This window comes from Chrysoperla carnea, chromosome 2 (assembly GCF_905475395.1).
Source record: "Chrysoperla carnea chromosome 2, inChrCarn1.1, whole genome shotgun sequence".
In the NCBI taxonomy this organism is placed as follows: domain Eukaryota; kingdom Metazoa; phylum Arthropoda; class Insecta; order Neuroptera; family Chrysopidae; genus Chrysoperla; species Chrysoperla carnea.
In genome coordinates this window covers 5,962,297-5,978,003 of record NC_058338.1, presented here as the reverse complement: position 1 = coordinate 5,978,003, position 15,707 = coordinate 5,962,297, and the positions used below count along the sequence as shown (strand labels likewise).

The window sequence follows — 15,707 nt, the reverse complement described above, 5'->3', positions numbered from 1 at the left end:
CACATCACAAATACATACATGTCACACAGTGATGTTTACATAAAAATGTTTCAAACAAAAGTTGTTTATTTTAGGAAAATTTTTTACGTTTGAACTTGTTGTTCTATCTCTAACGGTTTACAAGATGGATCCTACGGATCCCAGACCTAATTATTGACCTATGTTGCCTATTTACGAACTCGACCTCACTTTTTATGTCCTGAGCATGCTGTAAAAATTTCAGCTTGATATCATTTTTCGTTTTTAGTTATCGTGTTGACAGACAAACGTCTTTGAAAAATTCCTAACAAACTTCCTCCAAAATCCTGCACCCGGGTGTCACGCACCGATTAAACCTCCATGTAAAGAAAAAAAAATGGCAGCACATTCTAAAATACCATCGAAAATGTCACAAAGTCCTTTTCTTATCTGATCTGTTTTCTTGAAAATTTGATACAAGTTTAGATGATTGTATCTCTTCTTAAGGATGTATGAGCATGGTAGTGGGGGCACAAATTTAAAAATAGATATTTTCAATGATAAATTTATATTATTACTTGACGATATAAGACGAAAAGTAAGAATAAAATTTTTCGATATCTGGCTTAATTTTCAAAATATCGAAAATTTTGTTTAGTTATTTAGCTTTCGATATTTCGAAAACCAAGACACATATCGAAAAATCTTATTCTTATTTTTCGTCTACATTCATGAAGTTATAACAAAATTCATCATCAAAGTTGAAAATAAGATAAAAATAATTTCAACCCTTAATCTACCCTGCTCTTACATCCCTTATATGGACGGTGACACTTAGTTTTTTTCTTTTCTAATTCATTGCTAATATGTTTACTTTCAATTAAAAAGTTTTTTTAAAATTTGTTTTCATTCATTCCAAATGAAAATTATCAAAAACTTCCAAAATATGTCGTTTTTTGAGATTCCTCCATAAGAGCCAATGTATTTTATATCGATTTTTAATGACTTTTTTCTTAAAAATTTGCACGGATACCTAAGCTGGAATTTTAACCACATATTCTTTGAGTAAAAGACTACCTACAAACAAATTTTGAGCCTTTAAATCAAACATTGTTGTCATGCTCATACATCCTTAACAAAAATTCTATTCAGCCGCCTATGTTAAATTTTCATAAAAATAATAATTCAATTAATTTTTAAATATTAATAAAGTAGATATTGTAGTAGGAATGAATGATTAAAATAAGTAAAGTTTGTTGTTGTTGGTAATAAGTAATAAGAGTTGAGTTCTTTACATAAATTTTATGACTTTTACTATCAATATTTTAAATAATTATGTATTTACACAAAATTAAAGATTCAAAGTATTTTAAAGTTATTTTATACATCAAGTGAAGTCAATTCAATTCAATTCATACTTTATACAGCTACACTCTACTCTACACTCACATCAGTAAAATAATAAAACTTTTAACTTTCCAAACTAAACAACTAACACAAAGGAAGTAGTAGTGGTAACGATATGGTATGCTATGAATGGTTTGAGAAAGTCATGTCTCATGTACGTATCTACTATCTTTACAATACAGTTACACTATTTTATAAACTTAACTTACTATACGTATATGCAATCTTATTTAAATTAAATATCGTTTTAATCGGGTGTCACAAAACTTTGATACCGACATCTAATCCTTTTATTATTAAGGAATCTTTTCAATTAAGTGGTAACATGGGTTTGAGATGCCAAAAAAGCATATAGTCTCAGAAACAAAACACTAAAAAGAGCCAACGTTCGAAAAATTTGAACATTACGTCAGTTTTGAATGCGGTTTTTTCGGCATTCGATTCGTTAGAGCGTCAGAAAATTTTGTCACCTAAATCACTACATATTATAAAACAAAGTCGCTTTTTCTGTCCCTATGTCCCTTTGTACGCTTAAAACTACGCAACGGATTTTGATGCGCCTTTTTTTATTAGATAGAGTGATTCAAGAGGAAGGTTTTTATGTATAATACATCCATATTATAGTAGAGTAAGGGGTTGAAATAGGGGTTGAAAGGGATATGCTTCAAAAACTAAAAAAGTTGTGCATCGATTAAGCTCAAATATTGACACGATATACAACCAGCTTCAAAGATCTATTGTTTTTATCTACTTTTAACATTCGGAGGGTAGAAAGGTGTAGCGAGAAAGTGGGAAGGAATTATCGAATATTTACAAATATATATAAGTGGGGTATCAAATAAAAGAGCATGACGTGTACATTACAAAACTGTTATCCCACGCAAGGAAATGTGGAGGGAGGGGTGCAAGTGGGGATGTTGTCCAGCAAAGCGGGTAGTTCACAGCTAGTTGATTTTTAAGAAGTTAAAAATATGTAATTTGCATAAATAATATGTATTTTATATAAACGCACCCGAAGGCTTGTACTATTACTTTTGAATGAAAACACAAAAAGTTTAATTCAGTATAAAAGTACTATTGAATTTTCAACGAGCTTTCCCATCAGAAGTATTTATTTCTATAGCAAATATAATTTCAAGGTAATTTGCATATAATCAATTTATTCCAAATTTTTAATGCAATGAACGGATAATATTCATTTAATATTTTATGAGTCAATGATTTTCAATTGTGCGTAAAAATGAGAAAAATCGTTCTATTATTTTCCAATATTTTTGAAAAAATATGAAATTGATCTCATATATTATAATTTATCTTTATTATTTTATTAGTTGTGATCATTATATCTGATTAAACCTTCCGTATCAAAAAAATTCAAGAACAATGTAGGTCTTCATTGAAATTTTCAATTTTTTATTAACTGAATCTGAGAAATTAACCCATTTTCGAAAGCCACAAGAGAGGAAAAGAGACAAGAAATCTCATCATTAAAAATTTAAATCTAAATAATTTTTTTATTTTTTGAGTATTGGTTAACAAAAAAATACTTGAAATATTGATCTCCTTAATTTTGAGATACATTGTATAAAATGAAATTTAATATTGTTTTAAAGTGAAATAGTATTTTATATTGTACGAATTTCAATTGTGTTTTAAATTAAAGTGAGTATATCAGTTATTAGTTGATATTATATTGTCATTCGGCCCAATGCGCGTCTAACCTAATCTTCCATGTAATAGCACTATTCTAAGTGCACCTTCTTCAGCCAGTCTTTGGTAAACGATATATATCGAAATTACTTTATCGTTTTAAGTTTTCCTAAATTAAAGAGAACTATAAAAGGTTTATCAAAAATTATTATTGTTATAAGAACTTTTTGCTTATTTTAGAAAAACAATTTTTAGCGGTTAAATTAACAATAAAACAAGATGACCACAAGAGTTAACCTTCAAAATTCCTTGAAAATGCTCGATTTTTCAATACTATTCATCATACTTTTCACGGATTTTTTAGAATTGAATAGAAGACTCAAATGACAGTAACTTTGATGACCAAAGAAGTCGCGGAAACTAAACATTAATAACAGATAAAATTTTAACAGTAAAACGGATTTGAATGCGGTTTTATGCATTCGTTAGAGCGTCCGGAAATTTTGTGATCTAAATTGATTTATAGGAAATTTTTTTAAATTATAATTTTCACTAACTCTCACTTAAACTGATGATTAATGTTGTATTTTTTTTGTTTCAGAATGTTATTGAAAAGATGGTGTATGCGGATAAATCTTAACGCAAGAAGATGTAAAACATTTTTGCTATGGTGTTTTGCTTCAACGGGTTAAACCACATTGAGAAACAGATAGAAATCAAACTTCATAAGGTAAATAAACATACTTTTTATCTCACTTTGTAATAAAATTTGTATTATTTATATTTATTAGCTTCATGAAAATATGTGTAAGGTCAGGTGTTTACACGCAATTAAGAAATAGACAAACATGTAAGACAAACACAAGCGTGAGATATCAATATCAATGTAAGAATCATTTAATTAGTGTGTTTGTTTTGTACACTCAAGATCAAAGATAATTCATTACTTTCTGTTTTTTTGATCAAATCTTTGAAACGTTTTGTGCACACGCTTATACAGAATGATTTCGTTAAAAGTTTACACCTTACTACAATAAAAGCTTGTCCTTAAAAAGGTCTTTTTTATTTAAAACTAAAAATGGTATGTATATACATCAAATATGGTGGAAGCGATGAAATAATCAGGTCATGCTTGCCATAAAAATAAATTATAATCCGATTTACTAGTTATGTTATTTATCTTAATTAATCTGCAACTCCCATTCCTTAATAGCTTTACTATGCTTAGCCCCCTCGTTGAAGCCCACCTGCTCGCATAGCACACAAATTTTATTCCTTTCTTACTAATACAGTGTATAAAGAATCAGTACACTGCCAGATTTAGTCTTATACATATGACATTATAAAAATTGTTTCCAATTTTCCGTACAATGATAAAATATAGTTTCAGAATTTCGATTTATAAAGAAACATTTCTAACGTACTACTTGTGAGAAGAATAATTGAAATTCTCTTTGTAAATATTATAAAGTGCATGAAGTTAAGAAAACTTTAGTAACATTCAGCTCAATCGATTAAGAATAACTGCTTTAAAATTCATAAGTACATACACATACATACAAACATTGCAAGCTAAATAAAAACTTCTTCTATTTTTTCATAAAAGCCGTGTAATCGGAACAAATCCAGTAATCGATGCATACTTGGATTTTGTGGAGTCTCGATTAACGAGACTCTATTGTATTTAGTTTTTTTAAATGAAACTACATACTTTTTGTAGCAGATTCTTTCTTGTTCTTTGCCGCAACAGCAACATTTGTTTGAATTTTTGTTCGGGTAATAGATATTTAATTTTCAATAAAAAATATTATAAAGAGACTATATACTCATTATGGAATTTTCAACACTATACATTGATTTGGCAACCAATAAAGATAGGAGAAGCTTTTTATTTACATTTCACACAAAAACTACTTAACCTCCTTAAGTTGAGAATGTGTATTTTTATTTACAATTTATTTTTAGATAACAAATTTAAATTGTATATATTTTGTACATTTTTGTTGATAATATTGAATCAGAACGAACATATTACTTCCTATAAGTGTTTTTTACCAACTATATCCGAAATAGTCACGAATTTTAATTGTTTAGTCAATGTGAAAACCTCAAGTTTGAACCCTCTAGGTCTACATCAGTGTACCCGTAAAGTTTTATTGTTGTTAACCAAATTTGTTTAACGATGGCATCTGGCTAGTATTGTATTTTTCTGACAAACATAAATAATAAAAGGCAATAAAAGCATGAGATGATTTCGGACTTTGGTAATCATATAGATAATATCTACCCGGATTGTGAAATAAAATATATTTTCATTGACAAAAGGTCGGTTTTAGGTCTTAATAAATGAACTATATTACTTAGTTAATTTCTTTTGAGTTCAAAGGTATGGATTTTAAACAAATTTTTGTAAAAAACTTAAAATGTAAAATAATTGAATCTATCGTCTGTAATACTAAAAAGATTTACTCCGAAATGTTGATATTCTCAGAAACGAAGAAGGAAAGGAATCGTCGAAATAATTATACGACAAAATATGTCGTTATTAGTTTTCAGACCTATTTATAGTTCTTTTTGGAACTGACAATAGAAGATTAGGATATCAAAAAGAAAAAAAAAAGAAGTTTTTAGAAAAGACAAGTTTGAAAAAAATTTCATATTTTCCTTCGATAAATGTTCCGTGACTAAGAGTCAAGTGATTATTTCAAAATGAATTAGCTTAAAGAATTTTTGTCTTCGATTATTCCTTTTTAAATAAATAAAAAATATCCCTGTTATGTTCTTAAAGTTTACTCAAGTATAAAAAGATACTTTTTTTTTCAGGGTATAAAATAAATCAATGTTTTATTTTCTGAATGTCGTTGAGAAAAAAAAAACAACCTACCTAATTTCCAAGAAGTCATCAATCAAATCATGAATATATTTGTTACATAGAACACTATTTTTGATTGTGTAAAAAAATGTTTTTGCTATAGTACACTACCCAAGTACACAATCCTAGTTGATGATTTATTATAAAACCGTGTAAACAGGTTTTTGTATCATTATAACATTGGCAGTAGTATTTAGGAGGCATTTGTAGAGATAAAGAAAAAAAATTCACTTTAAACGCCACACAAGACCTCCATCTAGAGCAAGCATAGGCGAGTTATTTTATATCGAAGTCACCATTGTTATAACTTTATTGTGTGCCATAAACTTTATTGTGTGTCTCTTTATACGACTCTTCTACCTATCTAAGTTTCTCTAATAGTAATGAGATAGGTAGAAAAAAAATGTTGTCTCTCTGTCTTACTCGTATTATTGGTTGACACTGGTTAGGTTGTCGCTGTCTTGCTCGCTCGTCGAATTTGACTCAAAAGTCTTTCAGAAAGACTCTTAGAACATATCAAAAACACAAGAATTAATAACTTAATAAATGTGATAATAAATTCCCATATTTAAGTTTGTAGTGTTTTCATTCTTAAAATTATCAAGTCAATATTTTTCACCATGAAACGTCAAAAGAAAATGATATCGATGAATCAGTCAAACCTTTTTGCAACTAGAACCATTACCTCAATATTGTAATACCACGTTTTAGTCTGTATATGGACGTAAAAAACATTTGTAAAATGAAATATGTATTTATTCAAGTTTAGTAGTTTTACCTGCATACAAGTAATGTGCACTCCATTGTCTTGTAAATAATTCCAATTGGTCAAAAAATTATTACAAAGAAATTTGGCCAAAAAAAATATTATTTTCAATTTGAAATCAATTTTGCATGAAAATTGCATTCTTTAGTTATCGCACAAATTTACGTATTTCTGACCATTTTTATTCTTCAGCGATTTTATTTCAGAAACTGTAGAATCTGCAACAGGTTAATGAACTTGATTTTTTCCAACTTAAAACAATATTACCATTATTTAAGTGGAAAAAAAATATAGGGAAATCGATATACTTTGGCTTAAAAACTACAATAAAATCGATTTTTATTTTAAAATGAATTATCTTTAGGATCAATGGTCATTTAACTAATATGAACCGATTTCGATCGAAAAAATCTCATGCGATTTGAGACTATTTGTCTATGGTTTATCTGATTTTAGGGAGCTTTATCTAAAAATTAAAATGTAACTTGGAATTCAGATTGCAGAAAGGGTGCTTTAAAAAAATTTCATGTATGCCTGAAAAAGAATGTCTGTAGCACACATTTCATTTTCATTAAAAATTCTCGTTTTTCCTATCATAAATACAACATTTTATTATCAATTTAAAATCTCGAATATCGTATTCTGCAGGAATAGAAATATTTTCTATTTATTCCAAGAAAACTGGAATTTAAAAGCTCCAGGTATCTACATTGCCATAGAAACAAATATCCGTTATTCTAGAAGATTAATTAAATTGAAACTATTTATAGTTGTATATAAGGCTGGAAATATATTTGCTACTTTTAAGAAGAATCTTTTTAAACAAATTTTAACAATTTTCTGAACAGTGAATAATCAATTTTTTGTATAAAACGCTCGAATATAGATTACTTAAAATTAACTTAAACCGGAAACTCTGTTATTATTAACACATGTAATTTTGAATTGTTTCAGGTACTGCTGCATAATATTAGCGGCAGCCTAATGATATGGATGTAACCATTACTAACGGGCTAGAGGGAGTACGACAATACTTCCAAGGTTTGCCCACTACCTCAAATCCATCCGGTAATTCAACACCATTTCATTCAACTGATCAATATAATACTGACAATATTGAAAGTAATATTTGGTCAACTACAAGTGGAAATGGTTCTCGAATTCCAAACGATCAACAGTTTCCCAAAAATCCGGAACCGAATAAATCAATATTTAATCATGTAGTCAATACTGAAAGTAGTAATTCGTATAGTTTATTCGAAAGAAATGAATCGTCGTCACAATACAAAAATGTTTCACTTCCAAAGCATGAAATGCGACCACATAATCATGAAATATGGAAACCGTCTTCGTACGAGCGTGTACCATCAGCCACATCGGATACAAACACTAGCAAATTAAATTCTGATGACACGAAACCACCGAATCAACAAACAAAAGTAGAAAATGATAAAAAATTGAGTGGAAATCTAAACCCAAATTCATCTACTTCATTTCAAGATGAATTCCAACAACAAATGCTTTCTTCATTAAATAAAAATTTTGATCAACATTCCCAAAATGTTTCGTCACAACATTTTGATAGGACATCGGGAGGGGGAAAATTTCCACACCAAGATTCGAAGAATGTCAATAATGAAACATCGAAAACTTCAGAAACACAGTCTGGTAGTGATAAGTCATTATTAACGAGACAAATTTCTTCGGAATCAATCTCTACTGTTGAAAAACGATCCCCCAGTGTAGAGATTGTACCACCAAGGCCGTCTTCACAGTCTCAAGAAGCTAGGCCTGCGTCAATTAATCATCAAGATTTACGGCTATCTTCACATGAAATGCGACCACCGTCACATGAAATGAGGCCACCTTCTCATGAAATGAGACCTCCTTCTCATGAGATGAGACCTTCCCCTCATGAAATAAGGCCACCTTCTCATGAAATGCGTCCAGTTTCTCAAGAGGTACGACCTCCATCATGTGAAATGAGGGCAGCTTCACAAGAAATGAGGCCAGCTTCACATGAAATGAGACCAGCTTCTCATGAAATGAGACCAGCTTCACACGAAATGAGGCCAGCATCACATGAAATGAGACCAGCTTCTCATGAAATGAGGCCAGCATCACATGAAATGAGACCAGCTTCTCATGAAATGAGGCCAGCTTCACATGAAATGAGACCAGCTTCTCATGAAATGAGGCCAGCATCACATGACATGAGGCCAGCTTCTCATGAAATGCGTTCTCTTTCTCAAGAGATGCGAGTTCCTTCACATGAAATGAGACCATCTTCACAGGAAATGAGACCTGCACCACAAGAAATTAGACCACCTACACAGGAAATGAGGCCGGCTTCACAAGACATGAGGCCAGCTTCACAAGAAATGAGACAGAATTTACATGATGTAAGGCCGTTATCGCGAGAAATACGACCAACTGCACATGAAATAAGACAGCCTTCCCATGAAATGAGACCTCCATCCCACGAAATGCGTCCAGCATCACATGAAATGAGACCGCCTTCTCATGAAATGAGGCCATCTTCACGTGAATTGAGACCGTCTTCTCATGAAATGAGGCCTGCTTCACATGAAATGAGACCACCTTCCCATGAAATGAGACCAACTTCACATGAAATGAGACCTCCTTCTCATGAAATGAGACCACCTTCACATGAAATGAGACCACCTTCACATGAAATGAGGCCAGGCTCACATGAAATGAGACCAGTTTCGCAGGAAATGAGACTAACTCCACAGGATATGAGACAATCATCTCATGAAATGAAACCAAATTCGCATGAAATGAGAACACAGGGAATAAGACAACCATCTCATGAAATTAGACAAAATTCGCATGATATGAGACTACAATCTCATGAAATGAGGCCTGATTTCGTTTCCTCACATCAAGTAAGACCTGAATTTCGCGATACAAATAATCGATTACCTAAAGATATGATGCCTCAACCTCAATTATCGCATGATATTCGATCTCGCTCACTTCAAGAAATACGATCTCTGCCAGAAGAAAAGAAATTAACTGGAATGTATGCTTCATATGCGGAAGAAAGATTAGCTCAAGATTCACGAATCAATCCTGAATTAAGGCACCTTCAAGAACAATACTCACAGCGAACGCAACAAGACTTAAGATCTACTGCTCAAAAAATGTATGACAATAGATCATTTCCCCCTCAAGATATTCGTGCACCACAAAATATAAAATCATTTTCGAACGAAGTTCGATTACCCACAACGAATAAAGAGGATCCAAAGCAACTATCGCAAGATTATTTGAAATCTGTACAGTTGAAGAGTTCATTCGAAGCACGAATGTCGAAAAGTATCAACCAGGCATTTAATGAAAATCATTATGGCAGGCCGATGAATAGCCAAATACAGACACCATCAAATAATATGTACTCGATGGAAACAAAAGGTCCTAATGAAATGCAATACAAAATGGATCAGGAAGCGAAAAAATTGTATACTGCTCGACCTATTGATCAAACGACACGAGTGCCTCCCACCAGTGTGAGTGGGAACGATTTATCTAGAATAAATAAACCTAATTTACCAACATCAAATTTAAATAACTATCATCAGACACCATCTTCAGAGTATCTGAAGAAAGATCCAAATTATATGGCTAGATCTATGGCCATGATGAATCAATATAATAAAAGCTTACCACCAACGGATAATCGGTTGCAACCTCAACACACCATGCCACCACGGGTTGCGAGTAATATGAATGATTTTCAAAAACAATATTTACAACACACAACAAATACATCACGGCCTGAAAAATTAGTACAACGAAGTGCTCCAGGTGTTGGGGGATCCTCTTCACAACAACCAATGCATTTTACAAATTACACACCTGAACAACATTCTTACCCTACGAATGTTCTTCAACGCCATTCAAATGTAATTCAATATGAAAATTCTTCACGACAACAGAATGCTAGCGCACCAGGTAGTTCTGATAGAGTAAGTGGTATAAAAATCGAACAACGACCTGAAATGATGTATCCACCTTCGACGATTAACCAACAAAACCATGTTTATCATCAAAATAGTCTTAGGCAGCAACCTCAATCTCACGATAAAAAATTATCAAGAATGGAAATTGACGTAAAAGTATCAACCCAGAATTCGATTGCATACTCTAGAGCGTATAATAATTATCCTGGACATACAACCCAAACGACATCGTCTTCTGCTTATAATCAGATGGCAAATCAATATACCACAACAGGAACTAAGTCAATTAATCATCAAGAAGCCTATGAACGTCAAAGATTATACAATAATCATATTCAAACGTTACAACAACAAAAAAACCCACAAAATCACCATGAAGTAGCTGGAACACCTGGATTGTATCCTCAAAGTTATCAACAACAAATGCGAAATGTTGAAACATCAAGGAGTAACAATCAACAATCGTCAATTTCAATGCAACATCAACAACAAATGTTTCAAACTGCACAATCTTCATCGACCAAAAATACTTATCCAGTTCCTCCACGTGCTAGTGGGCCGATGTATAGCAGTCATTCAAATGTACAACATCAATTACGTCCTGAAATTATAGTAACAACTGCTGGAGGGGTAAATAACACCTCTGGACAACAACATTTTCCGTATTCAACATCGTCTTCAGCGGATAATCATTTACAACATTATATGCAACAAACCAAAGGTTTATATTATCCAAGTAATAATAAAACTCATTCGACTCCGTATCCTACTGGTACGGTTTCTACAAATTCAATAATTGAACGACAACGACAGCAGAATCAAATGATGAATGCCAATTATAAAAATCCTGCGTATAGGTATCCATCTCCAAGTGCGCCTGGAGCTATTGTTACATCTTCCAATACGAATCAATATCATTACGCAAATAAAAATTATTCATATGTAACGACAAATGCATCGATGTCAAATTACACTACGACATCATCTTCGATGAATTCGGTGCATAATTCAACAGTATTAACAAATTCCAATCACCATTATCTTCAACAAGCTGCAATTGCTCAAGGTGTTTCAAAATCATCTTCGTCACAACAAAAAGTTTTATCAAATCAAACAGCTCCGATTCAAATGAATCGACAATCGAATTACCCACCACAACAAACAGTGAAATCAATTCGTACCCCAACAATTGATTTAACATCACCTTCTGCGACACCAAAGCCAGTAAATAAAATAAATTCAGTATCACCGTTAGATTTATCTGTGAAAACTGTACGAACATCAGCGGATTCAACCGCAAACGATGATTATCAAATAATTGAACAATCAAATGAAATGTATAACTATCAACAACGATTACCAAAAATATCTGCTCCAGGTGTGGTTGGTGGTAATAATGGTATAGCCGCTGCACCAAAAGTTGATTTTGCACCCAATTTTACAACACTAGCAGCACCAATTACAACAACTCGTTCATCTTCTTCAACATCATCGTCAGAAATGCCTGGTGTACAAAAATCATATGAAAATCGTACAGCCTATTATCAAAATTATCATTTACAACGAGGTGGTGCTACAAATAAAGTTGAATTAGTTCCAAGTAAACGTCAACCTCAGTATGTTCCACAACCACCGATCCCACAAATTCCACCCCAAATAAATAAGAAACGTTATGCAGACGAAAGTTCTGATTATCAACCTCATGCAAAAATACCACGAGTTGATAATTGGCGGTTATCAATTGATCAAGAAATTGATCAACGTTTATTATCATATACACATTCCAAATCACAGTTAGAAAATCAACAAGGCTATAAACCATTGATTAACGGGCATTCTACGCTACAAACTCAACCTCCATCAGCTCCAGAACATCAGCATCAGGTTGTTAACGCCGAATCTAGAATACCTTATAATCATCAAGCGATGAGTGTTCAAAACGAGAGTAAAAACTTTCATCAAGTATCTCCAGGACATAATACTACAACAGTTCAAAGCAATTCATATCCACCGTCAAACATTTCTGGTGGTAATCAACCTCCTCCAAGTGTACATGGTGCTGATAAACGTGTTATTAGTATTCTACGAAATAGTTTAGAAATTAAGGGAGCGAAACAACGCGAAGAACAAGAACGTATAGCTGCCAAATCTGATATAATCGTACAAAATAATATTCCAACTCCTCCAGTGGTCACAACATCTTCTACGGAGATAATAAAATCTAGTGCGTTTGTGCCGACCACAGTAGGCGGAGCATCGTCTGCTCCTACTAAATTTCATATACCTCGTGCAATTGATTCAATTAAAGTTCCACCAACGACTGTTCCTAGTGAAGTTGTTCCAATAAGTGATACATCAGCGACTGAAGTTAAACCTACATCAAATGCAGATTTAGATGGATTAGCTGCAAACTTAGCTGCGCGTATTCGTACCAAGGCTGAATTAAAACAAGTTGATCCCGCACAATTAGCTGCAATGCAAAAAGCCAACGAAGAAAACAATACAACGCCTTCTTCGGAAACATCTAAAGATCAACAACCACCACGACGAAGATTATTTAGCCGAACTGATGAAGATGGAAATACAATTCCACATCGTAATAGTATATTAAGAAGTTCCTCTGAGGTGTCCGTATTCGATTTCCGTGAATCGGATTCGGAGAGTGAAATGCCAATACTAGAACGACAATCGTTAGTTGATATGCGCCGTGATAGAAAATCATCGACGTCAACAATTCGTCCACCAAGTGCAACCCCTCTTGATCCCGATATAGTTATCAAACAAGAGGTACCAGAATCTCCGGATCCCTTCTTTACTGAAACATGTGATAAATTTATGGAACAATTACGTACGGGAGGAAGTAGTACTAAAAAACGGGGTCGACGAAAGAAAGTTGTTGAACCCGAAATCATAGCAAAATTAGAAAATAAATTAATCGAAATTGAAATTAAAGTTGAAAAATGCGATGACATTATAAAATGTGAACCTAGTGAACCAAATGAACCTGAACCTCCTCCAGAAGTTAAACCAGTTGAAAATGAATTTGAACCAGATAAGGTGATCAAACAAGAAGATTCTGATTCTGATGTACCATTAATTCGTAAAAAATATGCACTCAAGAAAAATGAAGAGGCAAATTCGAAGAAAAGTGATGATGAAGATGACGATGATGACGAAGTACTAAGTGTGATGAAAAAGAAAGAAAAAAGTGGTGCTAAAATAAAACTTGAATCTTCAAGTGAAAGTAGTGATAATAGTGATAACGAAACAAATAAAGAGACAGTTGCACATCGTTTACGACAGCGTAAAGGTCGGTCAAACGATAAAAAACGTTCAGACTCCGAAAGTAGTACAAATATTACCACACGTGCAACCAATAATAATGAATCAAAAGAGCAAAAGAATTCACGTTCGAAAAGTGCACCACAAAAGAAACCATCTTTCGGTGATGGTAGTGATTTTCGTCCAGGTTGGGAAGAGGAAGTTTACCGTTATAAGCAATCATTACGAATGCCTGCCCAATTAATTAGTATACCCCGTCCTACGGTACGTTTATCTACTTCCTTACCAGATTTGGATCCATGTCCTTCGCCAACAACTTCTTCGATTATGGATAATGAATTCTTTAAATATCACATGAAAAATAATTTATTGGGTGCGAAAATTAAGAGAGAATTCATTGACAGTGATTTAGATTCGAACTTTAGTTTTGTTAGTCAAAATAAAACAAACACGGTGATTGACGATGAAGAGGAAGCAACATGTTCTTCCATTTTGTCTTCGACCAATTCAAAAACAAAAGAAAATAATAACTCAATAATTGATGTACTCGCACAACGTTACGGTAAAAATAATTTACGAAAACGTACATCCAAGAAATTTAATAATAATAACAATCGTCCAAAAATCATTCCAAAGTCTTCCAATCCACTCGAATTGTTACCAACACCTAGTTTAGAAGATACCGTCGATGTGAAAAATGATAAAAAGAAAGTCAAAAGTAAAAAATTAGAAAAACCGATTTCACCGAAATCAAATACTTCATTACTTGGATTCTTTCGTAAGAAAACAGTGGAAAACTTTCGTGATGCATTTCGTAAGAATACAATTAATGAGCAATTTACTCCTGTAATATTTAAATCGCGTACGCGAAAAGAAACGCAAGTGTTAAAACAACGAGCTACAATGCGTGAAGTCTTTGGTGAAGATCGACCTGCTTCTGCTCCACCTATGACGAACCATGTTAACGAGGAAGCTGTTCAACCAGCTAAGAAATCGTCTCCAAAACCAAGTCCTCCAAAGAAGAAGAAATCATTAGTTAAAGTTACAAGTAAATCGAAGAAAGAAAATACGGTACCAGGTCGAGCTGGACTACGAAGTGCAATCGCGTTGCGTGGACATCACCATCGTGCAGTGATTAAAAATAAACGAAATTTAACGAAAAAACAATTAATTAAAGTGAAAAAATTACGTAGTGATAAAACGAAAACGTTAAGTGAGTCGAAAAAAGAGAAAATATTAAAAGATCAAAAACAATTTAATAAAACTCGTGGTAGTGCAAATGTGAATAATAGTAGTAGTGGGGGTATTAGTAAAAATCGTAAATTGGGTATTAAAACGGAAAAATTGGATAAATCCGAAAAATCCGTAGATGATGTGATCGTTGATAATAATAAAGAAATTGTGATAAAAACTGAGAATGATATTAAAATTGAAAATAATACAGATATTAAAGTTGAAGGGGAACGAAAATTAACCGGCAAGAAAAAATATAAATTAAAATCTATTCGACGTAAATTTAGTTCTGGTTTTGATTATATACGTAAAAAGAAGAAACCGTTGAAGAAAGAGAATTTAGAACAAAATGGAACTGAACAGAAGAAACCGAAAAAACGTGGTATTTCACAACGTACAAATGCTGTTACCATACAAGATATCCAACGTGAAATCAAAGGTTGGGTTTTGAATAAGGGTATTGGTGAAACGCATCTTCACAGAGCGTCACGCTTAGGATACACTGTAAGTATTATTTTCTGTTATTAATTCTTTGCTTATTATTATTTAATAC

At 32.6% G+C, this 15,707-nt stretch overlaps 1 protein-coding gene across 1 annotated transcript in view; it reads left to right on the top strand.

The window, feature by feature from the left end:
• The window catches only part of LOC123292313, a 74,551-nt gene that overhangs the window by 57,320 nt on the left and 1,524 nt on the right, over positions 1–15,707 (top strand). Inside the window, exons 2-3 of the mRNA XM_044872913.1 lie at positions 3,617–3,745; positions 7,608–15,658. Coding sequence (XP_044728848.1) covers positions 7,643–15,658 — 8,016 coding nt within the window. The 5' untranslated portion in view covers positions 3,617–3,745; positions 7,608–7,642. The remainder of the gene's footprint in view (positions 1–3,616; positions 3,746–7,607; positions 15,659–15,707) is intronic.